The sequence below is a fragment of the Diabrotica undecimpunctata genome, chromosome 4 (assembly GCF_040954645.1).
Source record: "Diabrotica undecimpunctata isolate CICGRU chromosome 4, icDiaUnde3, whole genome shotgun sequence".
Lineage (NCBI taxonomy): Eukaryota > Metazoa > Arthropoda > Insecta > Coleoptera > Chrysomelidae > Diabrotica > Diabrotica undecimpunctata.
The window spans coordinates 2,209,549-2,227,148 of record NC_092806.1 but is presented as its reverse complement, the minus strand read 5'-3'; the positions used below and the strand labels follow the sequence as shown (position 1 = coordinate 2,227,148).

The 17,600-nt window shown below is 33.5% G+C and overlaps 1 protein-coding gene across 1 annotated transcript; it reads right to left on the bottom strand.

Moving 5' to 3' along the window:
- Window positions 1-6,562: 6,562 nt before the first annotated feature.
- On the bottom strand, window positions 6,563-13,171 carry LOC140439037 (uncharacterized). The gene is made up of 4 exons (XM_072528676.1): window positions 13,024-13,171; window positions 9,839-9,905; window positions 7,327-7,396; window positions 6,563-6,773 (listed from the first exon to the last, which is right to left on the bottom strand). Exons 1-4 carry the CDS (start codon window positions 13,061-13,063, stop codon window positions 6,615-6,617), a joined length of 336 nt encoding a protein of 111 aa, XP_072384777.1. The 5' UTR covers window positions 13,064-13,171; the 3' UTR covers window positions 6,563-6,614.
- Between the last annotated feature and the right edge of the window lie 4,429 nt (window positions 13,172-17,600).

Here is a 17,600-nt window from a genome sequence, read left to right as displayed (position 1 = left end):
ATTCTAATAAAGAAAAATATAGACAGTCGAGATATTCGAATTATATGCAACCTATATTGGAATCAAACAGCAAATGTGAAGGTTGAGGGTAGGCTAACAGAAGAAATTCAAATCCGTCGAGGAGTCCGGCAGGGATGCATCTTGTCCACTTTTATTTAATCTGTATAGTGAAGCTATTTGTGAACAAGCACTCGAGGAAGAAGATCTTGGTCTGATAATAAATGGTGAGACGATCAACAATATAAGGTATGCTGACGATACGGTTCTAATAACGGGAACGCTAGTAGAACTACAACATTTCGTTCAAAGTCTCAATATATACTGTAACAGTTACGGCTTGAAAATTAATTTGAAAAAAACTAAATTTATGGTAATCACGAAATCAAAGAACATCAGAGCTAATCTTGTAATAGACAATACAACGATTGAGCGTGTGTCCTGTTATAAATATCTAGGTGCTTGGATCACAGACGATACTGATCAAACAAAAGAGATTAGATGTAGAATAGAAATCGCTAGATCATTCTTTAATAAAATGCGCAAACTCTTTTGCAATCGTGATATCAATATAAAGTTACGAATACGAATGCTGCGGTGTTATGTCTTTTCTACCCTGTTGTATGGAGTAGAGGCTTGGACACTAAAACAGTTGACCACAAAAAACATCGAAGCTTTCGAGATGTGGTGCTATAGGCGCATTCTCAGAATATCATGGATGGGCCGCGTCACTAACACGCAAGTACTCCAAACTTTAGACAAAAGATGCGAAATTCTAAATGAGATAAAAACTAGAAAGATGGAATACTTGGGGCACATTGTGAGAGGTGAAAAGTACGAACTTTTAAGAAATATCATGCAGGGCAAAATTAAGGGCAAAAGAAGTGTGGGAAGAAGAAAAATATCGTGGCTTCGTAATCTACGTGAATGGTTCGGGTGTAATTCGATTGAACTTTTTAGGCCCGCTGCTAACAAAGTCGCAGTGGCCATGATGATTTTCAATCTCCGCTAGGAGTGGCACGAAAAGAAGAAGAACATCACAGAAAGAATTAAAGTTACCTTCACACAAGTATCAAATATTTAGTTAAATACAATAGAAATAACACTATGCAAATAAAAATAAATAAAGGTACAAATACTTGAAGATATATAAACATTATTCTTACCGACGCAAGCCAAAACAGCCAAAACCAAAGTAGTCTTCATGTTTGCGAACTATGCCAACTATTTTTCACAATAATCAATGGCTTTATTGATTAGGCTTTATATACAAAAGCAAATAACGACCTTTGAATAGCCATTGTTAGCTAGAGTAGTGATATTTTTTTTTTTTTAATTTTACTTTCAATAGTGATAATTTTGAAGGACTTGTTGCAACGATAATAACATATTATATTATAACATTGGAATAACTAGAAAAAAAAATTAGATTACTTGAGTTTTATGAATCTGTAAAATAATTATTTTATATTCTAAATATAAATAAATTGTAAATGCACTGAAAATATTATAATCAAGCACTTTGTTGACTTTATTCAAATTGTAACATATATATTATAACCTATTTTCTTCCTTTTTATAACGATCAACAATATCCTTCATTATCATAATCATTGGAACCATGCACAGCTGATTCAATTAATTCTCTTCGTTCATTCCCATTTGCTTCGTTCTAGAAATTTTCATCGAAAATATTCGGTGATACAATTATGATCTTTTAACGGGTATGGAATATGAAAAATCTTATAGATGTCAACGATATGTGAGATAACTACAAAAGCTGTTAAAACCAGAAGTGCGGCTAGGTGGTTTTCGAAAGAAATTTAGTTGTAGACATAGATAGGCAACCACCTTTAATTTTAAATTTAACAAGAAGCCGGTAAAGAAGAAATAGTAGCAATTATTAAAAGTCTTCCCTCTAAAGCTTAATGGGGTAAAGTAAAATGTATATCCAGATAGATATTGTACAGGAATCAACCTTTTTTTAAATTATTGTGTACCCCTGCGCATACCACGACATATCTACTTATAAGGACTTCGGTAACAACACGTTGAGACTTCATATATAATAATAAAGAAGCTAAAAGTAAAACTTACTTAATATCTAATATCACCAATGGGGTCGAGAATCTAGTGAGTTAAGTTTATTTAAACACTAGCAGTAAATTAATTTAAAAGTTTATGTTGGCGTTAAGGCGTATGAGTCTGTACCAAGGTCAGAACTATGAAAGCAATGTACAAATTAGAGATACAGACGCAACTCATAGAAGTTACAAAAGCTCTGTATAAAAAAAATAAAGTGTTCATTAAAATGGGAACAAGAATCATAGGAGACTTCACCACAACAAAAGGGCTCCTGCAAGGTTGTTCCAGATCTTCAACCCTATTTAAAAGATACTTATACTTATAACATATGGAAAAGAAAATGCGCAATGGCATGGGAGTACTGGTGCGAAACGAATACCTATATACGTTAAGCTTTGCAGACGATCACTAGTGATTGTACAAGACCAAGAAGACCTCAGTTATATTATGATGAAGAAACCACAAGAAGAATTTTCTGTTGCCACAGAGTGCCAACAGAGATGGAATGCCTGCGAAGATGCTGCAGAGTAACAAGCATGGATAGAAGAAGTAATGACGAAATAAAGCAAAGTAGATCAATAGAAACAGACATACTAATATATAAAGAACAAAAAAGACTAAATTGGTATGGTCATGTAAGAAGAACTAGCGACAGCAAATGGAAAAAGACGAGCCTATAGCAATAACTACAGTTTCCTCAAGATTTATTGGCAAAGATGGTACAGTTTGATTAAAACATAAAATGACAAAACCTGTATCAAAAACAAAAAGACAAAATACTGTTATTCATTCCAGGTATAACAGCAGTAGAATCAAAGTGTTGTACTATTATGGATTGTTGGAAATATTTTATTTTCCTGATAGTACTCTAGAAAATATCGTACAACATACAAATGCGAAAATCGTATAAACTGGAAAAAGATTGTCCGGCAACAGATTTTCATAAAATATGTGCGTTTATTATGCTTCTATATTTGGATGGAATAAAAGAGGGGCATGAGCACTCATGAATTGTGCGCGAACGATGGAACAGCACCTGCATATTTTGTTATGATACATAAGTGTTTACATGTCCTTGTGCGAGTATTCGTAATCAGTTCGGCTCCAGCAGTCGAACGGTGCAGACGCGCAGCGAAGAGCGACAAGCAGCGAAGTGTGCTTTGGTAGGGGCAATCGACCTGACCGCAACGGAGCTTTTTAGCTCCCGGTGAGTAAGACACCGAGAGTTGCATGGGCTTTTGTCTACATTCAAAGCGAAAAGCGGATGCGAGGCTACTCTTAAGTTAAACCTCGAGGGGTTGCCTTTATAGGCTCCTCGCGGAGGCTTTTTAATAGCTTCGTGTTAGCGAAATATACGGGTTCACCTCAGTGGGTCGACAGGTATGACACTGTAAGGCTTAGTTTTTTGAAATCTAAGTCGGACAGAAACGGCTCCTGCCTCTGAGGTGAGAAAAACGTCAAGAGGATCCCTCCCTGAGAAATCGGGGAGTGAACTACCGTGAGGTTGCTGGAACGACACCCAGGAAAACCGTCAGGCAGCGGCTTGGCGGGAAGACAAAAACAGAGTCGTCTGAGTAGTAAACTCCAATTTTTAGTCTCGAACATTTATGTTCACTGCCTTACGGCACGATGAGTGATATTCCCCCCCAAAAAAGTGATGTCACGCAGGTGACATCACAAGAAAAAGAAGATGGTGACTATCCCGAGTCACTCACCCCTACGGTTGCTTCAGCGATTAAGCTTTACAACGATTTTACTTCGAAATTAACCCCTGATTCCGCGATTATCGAAGAAACCTCTGATGATGAATCGTTCATCCCGAACGAAGAAGAAGACAACAGCGAAGTGGAAACGGACGATAGTGTCTCTACCACAATGGAAGTCTCCCCCGAAGAGGAACTTAGCCCGGCCACTGAGCCAACTGAAGCTCCGCCCCCAAACGAAGCTGAGCACCAAAAGAACAAAAATCACAGAAAAAAGAAATGGAGAACAACGAAGCAGGATGGACAAAAGTCCAAAAAAAGAAAAAGTAAAAAAAGGCACCGCTACTGAGAAACCAACAAACAGTAGCGAGAAACCTAAAAAATCTTTGAGTGTTGTTGAAAAACAAACTCAAAAGATTCAAAAAAGGAACGACGAAGCGCTCACTAAAGCCGCTAAAGACACCCAGAAAAGAAGTGAGCAAAGAAAAGCCCAGAAAAACTTGGAGACACAAAAAGAACCCCAAGTTGATGAAAAAACCGACGCTACCCCTCAGATACCTGCAGAGGTTAACGTCAGAAGACCTAAACCTCCTGCGATCATCTTAAAGACGGTCGCAGAACATCAAGCGATCCTGCAAAAAACGGCTAAACAAGGTATATTCTCCGACAATAAGTTTGCCAGATCTGGCAGATCAATTGTAATAAATACAAAAACCAGGGAAGACTACCTAGGAGTAGTTAAAATACTAGAAGAACATACACCGAAGGTAGAGTACATTGCCTACCCAATAGATAGTGAGAAACTAAAGAGGGTGATATTAAAAGGGCTATCCGCAAGCACGAATACAGAATTAATTCTTAATGAATTAAGACAAAAAGATGTTGACGTAACAAGAGTCAGCAACATGTTCTCAAAAAAAGAAGGTTAACAAATACTGCCTTTCTTCATGATAACCCTTAAAGAGGATTGCAAATGAGCTAGATAGGGAAGTTAAAAGACAATTACGAGAACATAGAAGCAAAAGCTGGGACAACTATATCCAAGAATTAGACCCAAACAAATCCGCCTTCTGGAAATTATCGAAGATACTCCGACAGGACAAGAAACCCATACCTCCCTTGCACGGAGAAAACGGGATTGTTCATACGAAGAGAGACAAAGCAGAAGTCCTAAAGGACGAATTAGAAAGGGCATGTAGAAATAATGAAAATCCCAACGAAGACATAGACTTCGAAGAAGAGATAGAAAGAACAGCTAGAAGATTAAAGACAAGAAAGGGCAGAATAGGAATAACACATACATCCCCCGAAGAGATTAAAGAGCTAATAAAGCTATCAAACGCCAAAAAAGCCCCAGGACCTGACAACATCACAAACAGGGCACTAAAAAATCTACCCAACAAAGCTATTGTTTACATAACGAACATTGTAAACAACATGCTCAAATTAAGATATTTTCCAGACAGATGGAAGGAGGCACAAATCATTATGATCAAAAAACCAGAGAAAGATGGCACTTTTCCGCAAAATTACAGACCTATCAGCTTATTATCATCAATAAGCAAGATAGCGGAAAGAGTTATATTAAAAAGACTAAACGAAGAATCGGAAGCATTAGGCATCATACCAGAAGCACAATTTGGATTCAGAAGCAAACATTCATGCGAACTACAAGTTCTACGTTTCACCGAATTCACAACTAAAGGATATAACGAAAAAATGTACACGGCAACAGCATTTCTGGACGTCAGTAAAGCATTCGACAGGGTCTGGCATGATGGACTCATATATAAAATGAACTCTATGGGATACAGCGAGGCGATGACATGCCTCCTTGGATCATACTTAGCCAACAGAAGGTTCAGAGTTCGGACAGGGGCCACCCTGTCCGAAGTCGGGACCCTGGAGGCAGGTGTGCCTCAGGGAGCTGTTTTGTCGCCTTACCTGTACACCATCTATACGGCCGACACGCCAAAAGAACCAGGATCCCTGTTGAGTCTTTACGCTGACGATACAGCAATAGCTGTTAGCTGGAGAAATCCAAATCATGCAGCTAATCATCTGCAGAGAGCACTTAATAGATCCGAAAGATGGTGCATCAAATGGAAAATAGCCATAAACCCAGATAAAACACAGGCTGTAATATTTAGTCACAAAAAAAGGTGTACCGAACCAAGAATTAACGATTGGAAATACCCCAGTACAATGGACAAACGAGGCCAAATACCTAGGAGTGTTATTAGACAAAAAACTCACTTTTATAAGTAATAATAATTTTTTAAGTAGACACATGGCACAATATTTTTATTATACTACCGTCCAATGAGTTTTATCTAAATTTCCCGTTTTTAAATTTGTAGAAATTACAATTTAGTCAGGTATAATGGTACTAATGGTACTAACTAATTGGTATGATGTATTTTTTATTATATTCAATCAAATTTGAAAAGTGATATTAGAAATAACTTAATATGTATCATCAAACTAATCAAGATTTATTTTATCTTCTTGTATTGTATTTAAATTTGTGTTTATTTGTTATCTATTTTTTAAATTGTAATTTTTTATTTCTGATTATTTTATGTAACTAATAATATATGTGCACCGCTACACTTTGCATTGGCTCTTCTTGATTTTTTTAATAAATAACTTCCTAAGATATGCATAGGATATGACAATGTATTGGTAGAAAAAAATAACAGAGTTGTGGTGGCTCCCTACTGAAGCGCGCCGCACTGATAACAGAAAAGATACTTTAATTATTAAAAAATTAAAAGTATTGTGTTTAAAAATTTATTTTAAACTTTTTTAAATATATACACTATATGTCTAACAAAAGTCCAAACGATCACACACGTCCTGGGGTGACTCTTTGTGGAGCAAGTCATAGATTCTGTCAACTCTTGGAAGTAATTCTTCTTCGCAATAATCTCCTAAGTGTCCGGGTAAAACAGCGCATAGTCTGTCGGCGTCTCTTTCAACTTCGGCCTGTAAGAATAGAAAACTATTAGTAATTGAAACTTTATATGACTTAAATGCCATAATTACAGAGGAATAACAGTAACAACTGGTAGATGTATTAAAAATCAAAACTATTGATACTCGTAATATAATGATTATATTTAATCTATATTGGAATCAAACTGCTAATGTATGAGTTTACAACCTAAATACTTGAGATATCAAAATACAGAGAGAAGTTCGCCAAGGTTGCGTGCTCGTCCCACTACTCTTTAATATCTACAGTGAAGCGGTGATCAGTTTAAGCTTAGAGGTTATGTCTATCAATGGAGAAATTTTAAGTAATTAATATTAAGACGATATAATAATATTGATAAAAAATAATAATAAATTACATAACAAAATGCAGCGTTTTAACGAATTCCGTCATAAATACTTGTTGAAGACGAATTATTATTCTATGGTCGCTGCTTGTTTGAGATTTATTTCTTACACTGACATTTTTTATTGTAGCAATCTAACTGGTTAGAATGAAGTCAATTTTGTTCTTGATAGTAAAAATACTGCTCATGAAACTTACCAATGGTAATCTCTCATCGACGTAATTCTTGATAACAGTTGCAAATGTTATGCAGGAGTCGCACTCAAATCTGAAAAAAAATATATTTATTTAAATTTATTAAATCTAATACATTTTTTGTTTACCCTATCAAATACGGTGTGTATAAAAAATAACAAAACGTAACGTAAAAAATATTTGGCTTTATGATTATGTTTAAAATACAGTTTTTTGAATACATCATGTATAGCATAAATAAAGTACAGCTTAGTTCTAAATGCAGTGGTGAACAGATTGACAAAAATTTTTATCGCACGGACAATAGAAACAGCTATGCAGTGGCAGTTCAATATTTTTCAACAATTTGAGAAAAATATTTTATATTCGAAGCTACAAAATATTTTATTAGTTTACTCTACGCCACTCTACCTTAATCCTTGAGTAGTCGGTTGGGGCCTGTGAGACCAGCGACAGTATAACTAGACGAGAAGTATGACCTACATAGAGTAAGTATTTAAATTTCTATGTTTATTATATAAATATAGTAATATTCTTGCCTTTAATTTTCTTTTATTTCAGATTTCAGTTATGGATCCTCATTTGGAAGAAATTCAAAGATTGCAACAGCTCTGTGATGAAGTATAAGAAGAAAATATTGATTTAAAAAGCGAGCCAGAATCAGACAGGTCTGAAGAAATTGACCACAACACAGACACAGAAGAAAAATGGGAGAAAGAATTGGTAACAAAATTTGAGGAAGGATTAAAAGAGGAATCAGCAACTTCAAAATATTTTAAAATAATTATTAATTAATAACCAATTAAAAAATAATTTTATGCTTACCAGGTCAAAAGAAAATGCTCATCAAGCAGTTGATTCTCTAACTTAAGTGTTGGAAATGTTTTATCGATAATGATATTATCAAAACCACTGTACAGAATACAAACATATTTATTTCTAAACTAAGAAACAAATATGCAGATCAGCAACAAGCCAGACCTACAGATACTGTGAATATAAAGACGTAAATTGGTCTATGATACCTAACTGGGGTTTTCAAAGCAAGCAAAAAATGCAAACCTAATTACGTCCCTGTATCTTACTTTACATTAGATGAGATGCTTTTTACATTCCGTGGACGTTGCTGTTTTTGCATGTACATCACGAATAAACCAGCCAAATATTGCACAAAAGTATTTTTCTTAGTGGACGCCAAATGCTTTTACACGGTAATAATGTATACGTCGGAAGGCCATATTGCGTTAGTACTAAAATCACCGATTTAGTGAAAAGAATATGTAAGCCTGTGTTTGGATCGTCTAGAAATAAAACCATGGATAATGGATTTATAAGTTACGAAATTGTATAACGCATACTAGAGCAGCACAAAATTAGAATTGTTGGAACAATTCGAAAAAATAAAAGAAAGATTCCGAAGGAACTTCTTGATTCCAGCAGATCACAGTACTTGTCTATGTTTGTACTCGTCTATTTTAAAAATACATGACTTTGATGTCGTATATCGCAAAGAAAAAAAAAGTCGTGACGCTCTTATCATCTTTTCACTATAATGACTCGATTGATAAAGATTCTGGAGATGCCTGTAAGCCCAATGTTACATTACAAATAAGGGCGTCGACTCAGTCGATCAGAAATGTGCGGCTGAGTCAAATTGGAACCTGACAATTTTACGTTTTTGGTCATGAGGATTGCTAATTTAAACTCTAATTTAGTATTACAAATATAGTGTGCTAGGGTGCTAGTGACACTTGATTGTGTTTAGTAAATCAAAGCAAATTTTTTTGTCGGATTAAGAATGGGTAAAATAATAAAAAAATATGGAGAAGCGTTAAATTTTATAAAAAAAAGTTACTCTTGTTTAATTTACGTAATTCCGTCGGCTATCCAGTAATCTTCTTCTAAAAAGTTAAATATCTTTTTTAAAACAAAAAATATATTCTGTAAATGTGTAGTAATAACAAATTAATACATTTAAGGTGAAAAAAAAGCTTTAATGTAAATGTTGAAAATTTCGACCAGGTTAATACACTTTACGATCCAGTTTCCCAAAGATTTCTTAATAATAAATCACCCTTACCTATTATTATTAATTCAATTTGTGGCTTCTCCCATTTTGTGTTGTAATTCTAAAAGAGAATTAATTCCATTTTTGTAAACTAATGCCTTAATTTGCGACCAAATTGAAAAATCCAAAGGATTAAAATGAGAACTTCTTGGTGGCTAACCAAACTTACTTCCACGACCAATTCATCGATCCAAAAGTGTTAATTTAAGTATTGACGAACTTTCAAGGAGTAGTGTGGTGCCCCGTTGTGCAAAAAGAACAACACAGAGTCTGTTTGCCATCGGCCATGTCCCATTCTAGGTACTTACTGTAAACGTATGTTGTAGGCGATAAGAAATCTTGACCTTGGAATTTGTTTATGTTAAATAAGGACTGAATGCCAAATTACCGAATAAATCGACTTATAATGTCTTTTTTTATTATTTATAATTAATGATATTTACTTACTCGTCAGGCTCGGGAGCATGGGTGGTATGGCCTGGCCTATGAGTTGTTTTGGCGTAAACGGTAAGACCTAAAAATAAATAATTCTTACAATTTAATAAAGAGCATACAATGCAATTAGCATGTTGGTAAAAAACATTAAATAAAAACATCCAAAAATGGATTACATTTGTTCAAAACCTTTTTGGTTCTATCAGATCATCATCAGTAATAACTTAAGTCTCTCTCTCTCTCTCTCGTCGTTTCCTCGCTGCTGAGGATCGTAATTTCCTACAATGCGGGCTGTCAATTCTCTCCATCTCTTGCGATTTTGGGCTGCTCTCATGGACTCGGAAAACGTCTCTCCAGTGGCTTTCTGTACTTGATCTGACCATCGGATAGGTGAGCGTCCTCTGCCTCTACGTCCTTCTACGTTTCCGCACAGAATTAGTCTTTCTAAGTTGTCATTGTCTCTTCTCGCAATGTGGCCAAAAAACTTTAAAACATTTGCAAGACACTGAGAGGAGAGTCTGGCCTGAATGTTTAGCTCTTCGAGAATCGACTGATTGGATCTGTGCTCCGTCCACGAGACGCGTAGCATTCGTCTCCAGCACCACATTTCGAATGCGTCAATCCTTTTCCTATCCTCTGATTTTATTGTCCATGTTTCGGCACCGTAACTGAAGATTGAAAAAATGAGTGTCCGTACCAGTCTTATTTTGAGTTTTTTGGATAAAGAGCGGTCCTTCCATATTTTTGACAGTCGACTTATCGCGTTCTTAGCCATCCCTATTCTTCTGCGAATTTCCGCATGGGAGGAGGCTGCATTGCTTAAGGAAGATCCTAGATACGTGAACTCGTCTACTTTCTCGAATTGATTTAGGGCGCCTGTTGTTTGGAGGATATTCGCGTGGTCCACAATCATGATTTTTGTTTTCTGATTATTAATCTTGAGCCCACACTTGTTGCTTTCGGTTTCTACTCTCTTTATCAGTCTCGACATCTCCTCTTCAGATGTTGCTATCAGTGTTGTATCGTCTGCGAATCTTAAGTTTGAGATCTTTTTTCCTGCAATGGAGATGCCGCCTCTCCATCCATCGAGTGCGTTCCTCATTATGTATTCTCTATATAAATTGAACAGGTCTGAAGATAGTATGCACCCTTGTCGTACACCTCTGCTGGTTTTGAAGGTATCAGATTGCTGGTTTTCAATTCTTAATGCTTAAGTACTTGCGACAAAATGTCAATGTTATTAGATTTAACTGAAAGGTTACATACTTGCCCTTACTCAAAACACCGCCGACGTGTGGGTCTGACAGAAAGTACTAGCCAGCAGAAGCATTTAACATTGTAAAAGTTTTTTAACTATGGTATTCAGCCTCCCACTTCGAACTTTTTTATTATAAGTTAAAAATAACCATTTTAGAACATAAGTAAGCTGTTTATTTATAAATAATCTCTTAAATAAAACTAGATACATAAATTGTTCTGTATAGCTCAGAGTTTATGTTTGTAAAAGTAATAAAATTTAATACATTCGGCAATCGGCTACCATAATTTTAATTATGCATATACACACATATACGAAATTACAATCAATTTAAATATTTTGCCAGCGAATAGTACACACTTTTAGGATGTTAATATATTCTGTGGAGAGTATATAGATAAAAACTCTTTAATTTAATTTTAAAAAGCAAAGTAAAGTTTGGTAGACAAATGTTAAGTCAAATTTATCCAAATTCACTTTATAACCTTTAAATTTTTAAGCAATTATATTTTAGCGGTAATTTTTTTCGCTTAAATCAACATAATCAGTTCATTGTTTCTAGCTGTAATTACTAAAACGTTTTTTAATTTATTGGGATTTGCCGAATATAGGCCTCTCCTAATTCCCGCCATTTACCCGTTGTTTGTAAGACGTTTCCACATTGGTCCTCGTGGTATTTTGGCTTTATATGGTCACCAATTCTCGATTTCTCTATTCCATCGGTCATCCTTAAGACGTTCGTTATGTCGAGCCCATTTCTATTTCAGTTTAGCTGCCTATTCTATAGCATCTTTTACTTTTGTTCTATTACGAATGTCTTCATTGGTTTTATGGTCTTTGAGTGAGATACTCAGCATCTGTCGTTCCATAGCTCTCTGAGTTTTTCTGATTGTCTCCCTATTTATTTTAGTGAATGTCTAGGTTTGAGCTCCATAAGTACAGGTAGGATACAGTAATTAAACACTTTGGTTCGCAGTCTTTAAGGTATATTTTTTTTAAGTACGTATGAGAGTCTTCTGAATGCTGCCCATCCCATTTTTACACGTCTGCTTATTTCGGTAGTCTGATTTTCTTTGCTTACATTGACATTTTAACCCAGATATGTATATTCATCTACGTGTTCTATCTCTGTCCCTTGGATGTTTATCATAGGTTTGTCATCTTTGTTTGACATTAGTTTAGTTTTGCTGAAATTCATTTTCAGTTTATTTTTTAGGGATTCTGTGTGTAGCTCCTCAATCATTGTATTCAGTGCATTCCACGTGTCGACTATTTGTACTACATCATCTGCGTATCTAAGATGGTTCAAGTATCTTCCGTTAATAGGAATTCTCCTATTTTCACAGTCTATTGACTTAAATATAGCTTCTAGGGTAGCTGAAAATAATTTTGTATATATTGTGTGTCCTTGTGCCATGCCTCGGTTGATTTTTACCGGTCTTGTTTCGATTATATTACTTAACATCATATACTAAAACGTACTATTTGTTTATTAGCCCTTTTTTACTTAGTTATATCCTCATTAGTTTTTTACGATTCACTATTGTTGCTGATTCCACAAAAAAGGTGTGTCATTTATATGCTCAGACTAAAAAGTTTAGTGAATTTCTTTCGCTTGGTGCTCTGAACTATACAGGCTGTACACCTTAGTGATTTATATTCGGAAGCCTTACAAAATCATTGTTTATGTTTAAAGATAGTAACATAAAAAGTATTTCAACCATTTATTTCTTGTTTTTTTCTGGTCACAATTTTAGTTATAGCGCATAATACTGATGCCTGTTTACATATTCTATTTTTGTTGAGTCTTGTGAGCCCATCTACATACTTGTAATTAAATCCGTTTAAATACTTAACAAATAAAAAGGAAAGTATACTAGTAAAAAAGATATAAACACAGCTACGACATTTAATAATTAAAAAAACATTTATTACTTACCGACGCAAAACAAAAGAGTCAAAACCAATGTAGTCTTCATGTTTGAGAATTGTATTTTACAATAATGAACATTGTTGGTTTAACTTTATATATAAAAAGTTAAGCACTTGAATAATAATGTTTTTGTTTTTATTATTGATACTCCCCTCTTAGTTTATATATTTTTCACATCAATTTACATAAATGATAACGGTCTATCGAAAAAAAAAAATAATAAGAGCAACTCTTTCTTTTTTTGGATAAAAATATTAAAGCAAAATTTATCAAAAAAAAAACAGTTATCAAGAAAACTTTGGAATAAGTAGATAATTACAACTATCTTGGCCCCATAATCAAAAAAATATAGTTCTGAAGCTATTTTGTTGTATGATCGTAATGCAATTACTATTTTAATTGGGAATAAACCACAATTTAAGTTTAAAATAATTTTATATTTATTATTTTGATTTTCACTTCGGAAATCATTCTGAAAATACAAAACATTAATTTCCAAAGTGGAAATATCAAACGAATGATTTCTCTCTCCTGATGACAACCATAATGTAGTTTCGCCTATTTTTTAAAGATTTTAAACTGTTTGTCCTTGTGTAGTGTAGTGTAATGTACAATTTTATGTTTATAACATTCTTTGATTGTTAGATGGGTTAAAATTGACGAAAGGCCCCTGAATATGCTCTAGGAAGCGAAAGTACTTGGGCAAGATTTAATTATTAAACCGTGCTCGATATCTGCCTTTTATTTGATCAAAGTCATTTATTCGAGCATTCAACCTTATATCAAATTACTAAACGACAGATATATACAATTCTGGATAAATGAGAACCAAAGCTCAGAAGAAGTAATATGTAGAATAGACCAATTAGAACAATCCAGAAACGCATTTCTAAAAATAAAAAAAAAATTTTACATATAGGTACATTATCCTAATACATAGTATGGAAGCCTGGATGCTACCAATTAGCTCAGTAGATGCCTGGAAAAATTCCATGGACTGACCATGTTAGCAATGAAGAAGATGTTTTAAGACGTATACGATATTGATCGTAAACTTGTAAAACTTATAAAAAAACGGAAAACATTTAATCTTTAACACAAATTCAGGGATAATGCTTTTTTTTAGTCAATAATTAAAGAAAAAATAGAAAGAAAGCATGGTACTTTTAACCCCAATAAGAAAATCACAGCATAGAGATGAATTTGCTGAATTCATTACTAAGCTCCGTTATAGAAGACACCTAAAGGGAAAAAAGGAAAACGGAGTAATTTTTTGTGCTATTAACCCCATATATAAACCCTCATATCTTATACATTAGAAAAGAAATATAAATGGACTCAGACATAATAGACACTATCAAAGCGAAAATACTGAACTGCTATCAAATTGCAGATAATTCCAAAAAATAGATATACAAAACAAAAATAGACTCCTTCCTCTAGAAGAAAACGAGATAGACTAGTATGGTCCTCGAAAGAAGAGATGAAGATGCAATAACCGCCAGAGATTTAAAAACTGAAGATTGGTTGGTCAGAAAACGCTGGAAATTAGGATGCGAGAAACGGCACCAGCTGTAGAAGACTCGAGTATTATATATAATATATCCCATATCTAGAAAATAGTGTAGAATATCAAGAGAGGAATACACTTTATGTTAATTATGTAAAATAAATGATAATATCGTTCTTACAAATTTATTTTACTTTTCTCATGACAATTTTTATAATACATATTAAAACAATTTTTCAATTTGCCTCTATCTAATATAGTCCTATAAATTTGCATGTATCTTCTAGCATTTCTTTCTGAAGCTGGTTGTATATATTATCGACTTCTGTCATCAAATGTTTCCGCAAAAATCTCTCAGTTGGTCTAATGGTAACCTATCACATATTCCTTTAGCCTTTTTTAACTTGTTTTAGTAAGAAAGAAAAGTATTTTATTAATTGAGTCGGTCATTATGAAAAGGGGTCACTTTTATGACATTTCCATTTTATAACTTATATTTGGCATACCAAGACGCATTTATTCCATATGAAAACCATAGTCAACCATAGTAAACTTCCTAATACTATTATCGACAATACAGCATAGGTTACAAACCAGGTCGGTTTGAGGACAAGTAATCTCCTAAAGGTAGCCCATTTGCGAAATCATTGGCGATTTTGTCTACCCACAGGTTAACGGTCCCTCATGTAATGATTTTCTCACCAGAGTATTCATTTCTAGTCTGCCCATCATGTTAAAGATCTTTCTCTTTGGCTTCGGTCTTGTATGTTTCCTTTTGCTACCAATAGTTCTATGGTCCCCGTTCTAATACCTAATACTAGTCCAAATAAAGGTAATATTTACGTGAAACTTCTTCGTTAGCAATACAACATTTTTTTAAGTGGAGTGACATCAACCTTTAAGTGTTTAAAGTTTACTTTAAAAAACCAAAATAAAAAATCTATTGTGCTGGTTAACAGAAAAAGCATCAAAAGATGAACAGAATATCCGAGGACAGAAAATATCAACAATAATTTTTGATGGTTCATAGATTAAGGATCCAATTTTTGTTATTATGTCATGTAATTTATTCTGATAATTTTGTTTTGTTTAATTAAATTTAAATTGAAGGGTATACATAGATATTTTTGTAACCTTTAATAAATTGTCGATTGCTGTGATAAGATAACTGATAATAAATGTAATTTTGAATAATGTTGTGGTAATATTTCATTGCTTAATCTAAACTTTAAATTAAATTGATAAGGTTTTGTTTATGAAAATCTGAATTAAATTCAAAGTACTGTAACTGGTTATGAGTAAAGTCAAATACAATGTTAAAACTGTTTTTGGGGCGATTTACATAATATTATCTTATATCATTAGGTTATTACAATGTTTCGTAACCCCTTCAATAAAATAAACCAAAACTCGAACTGATCCAGAGTCATATTGAGCAATTTTACTCACCAACACTGTTTATAAAATATAAAAAATAATAAATTAAAGATTTTTAAGGTTCCTAAAAAATAATAATTTAATAGTAATGAACAATCTTGCAAACAAAAAGATCAATTTTTGGTAATCTAATAAATTTTGTATCAAAAAAAACATGAAAGCTTCATTATTGCTGGATTTTTTGACACAATAAAAGCAATCGACAGAGCTTAAAGGTACGATATTTTAAACACATTAAATTACCAGAGGTAATATGCTCCAAAATTAAAAAAAAACAAGAGAAGGCCGAGTAAATGGTCCTACATCCAGCAAAAAATACTAGTGAAATGGAACACCGCAAAGACGTGTCTGTTATTATTGCAACACTTTTTCTGATTTCAAAAATGAAAATATTAGAATATTTACCTCAAAGCGCAAAATCAAGATCAAATGGTGATTATTTGGCGTTATATTCAAAAGTGAAAAATATATATTTCATACAGAAAAACCTGCAATGTACACAAAATCACTTATAAAATTGGTCTAAATATGTGGGATTACAGTTCTTTACAACCAAGAAAAAATAGTATATATTATTCGCAAAATAAGGGCATTCTCAATTTCCAGATCTGCGAATGTATGGTCACAGAGTTTGGATTATGTTGACCGTTTAAAATGTTTAGAAATACATTTTGACTAAAACTATCATTGAAAATGCACAGTATGCACATTAAGAAATCTTAAAAACTGACTTGCCTTAATTTAATACGAACTTTGTGTAACAACAATTGGGTACCAAATTTTAAAGCATTATTAACATTTATAAATCACTTATAAGATTAAAACTTTTTTTTATTTAATTAATGGCTTTGGATAACTTGATGCATTTAGCCACGATAATGTATTTGACTACTTGAGTTGTCAATGATTTTGATAACCTATTGCATTTGTTAACAAAATAGTAGTTCGCCTAGAGGTAAATTAAGAATATATTGTAAACATAAGTATTACAAGAATCAGTAAATTAATAAAAAACCATTTTTTCATTTGTTACATTCAGGGCCCTAATCAACTGAGAATTGTGAATATTTGTGAACAAGTGAATATTTAGTACCAATAAGGGATTACATAATATAAGGATACTTTTCACACTAAGGTGCCTTCCATAGCAGCTCTATTACAACACAAGACAGGCAACGGTTAGGAGATAAATATATAGATAAAGGGATATACAGAGGGAACAAAGCTAGATTTATACAGTCACATTACATTCCATCCTAAATTGTTCTTTTGGTCCTTTTTAAATACTCCCAAAAAATTTGGTTAACCCTAATATTACGACTAGAGATATATAAAATAGAAGATTGACTCTGAGACAGAGGTATTTTTTCTTTTATAAGATTTTCCAATAGATACTTAATAGCAGCATTATTATATCTGCATTCGAACATTAAATGATTGATATCGTCAGTGGTACCATTACAATCGCAGAGTTCTGTTTCATTTAAAATAAATCTATGAAGATATGCTTTCATAGTAGCGTGATACACAAGGCATCTAACAAACATTGAATATACTGGGAATATATTGGGATGACTTCTTGCAGCAAAAGGAACAGTAGGTAAAACAGGGTGAATTTTTGTATATAGGTTGTTAC

What these genes read in the sequence shown, in the direction of transcription:
- LOC140439037 (XM_072528676.1), bottom strand. Translation starts at nt 13,063, where the DNA reads ATGAAGACTACATTGGTTTTGACTCTTTTGTTTTGCGTCG. An exon ending in CATGCTCCCGAGCCTGACGA is followed by an intron (nt 7,397 to 9,838) that starts GTAAGTAAATAT and finishes ATTTTTTTTCAG; the next exon opens with ATTTGAGTGCGACTCCTGCA. An exon ending in TCGATGAGAGATTACCATTG is followed by an intron (nt 6,774 to 7,326) that starts GTAAGTTTCATG and finishes CTATTCTTACAG; the next exon opens with GCCGAAGTTGAAAGAGACGC.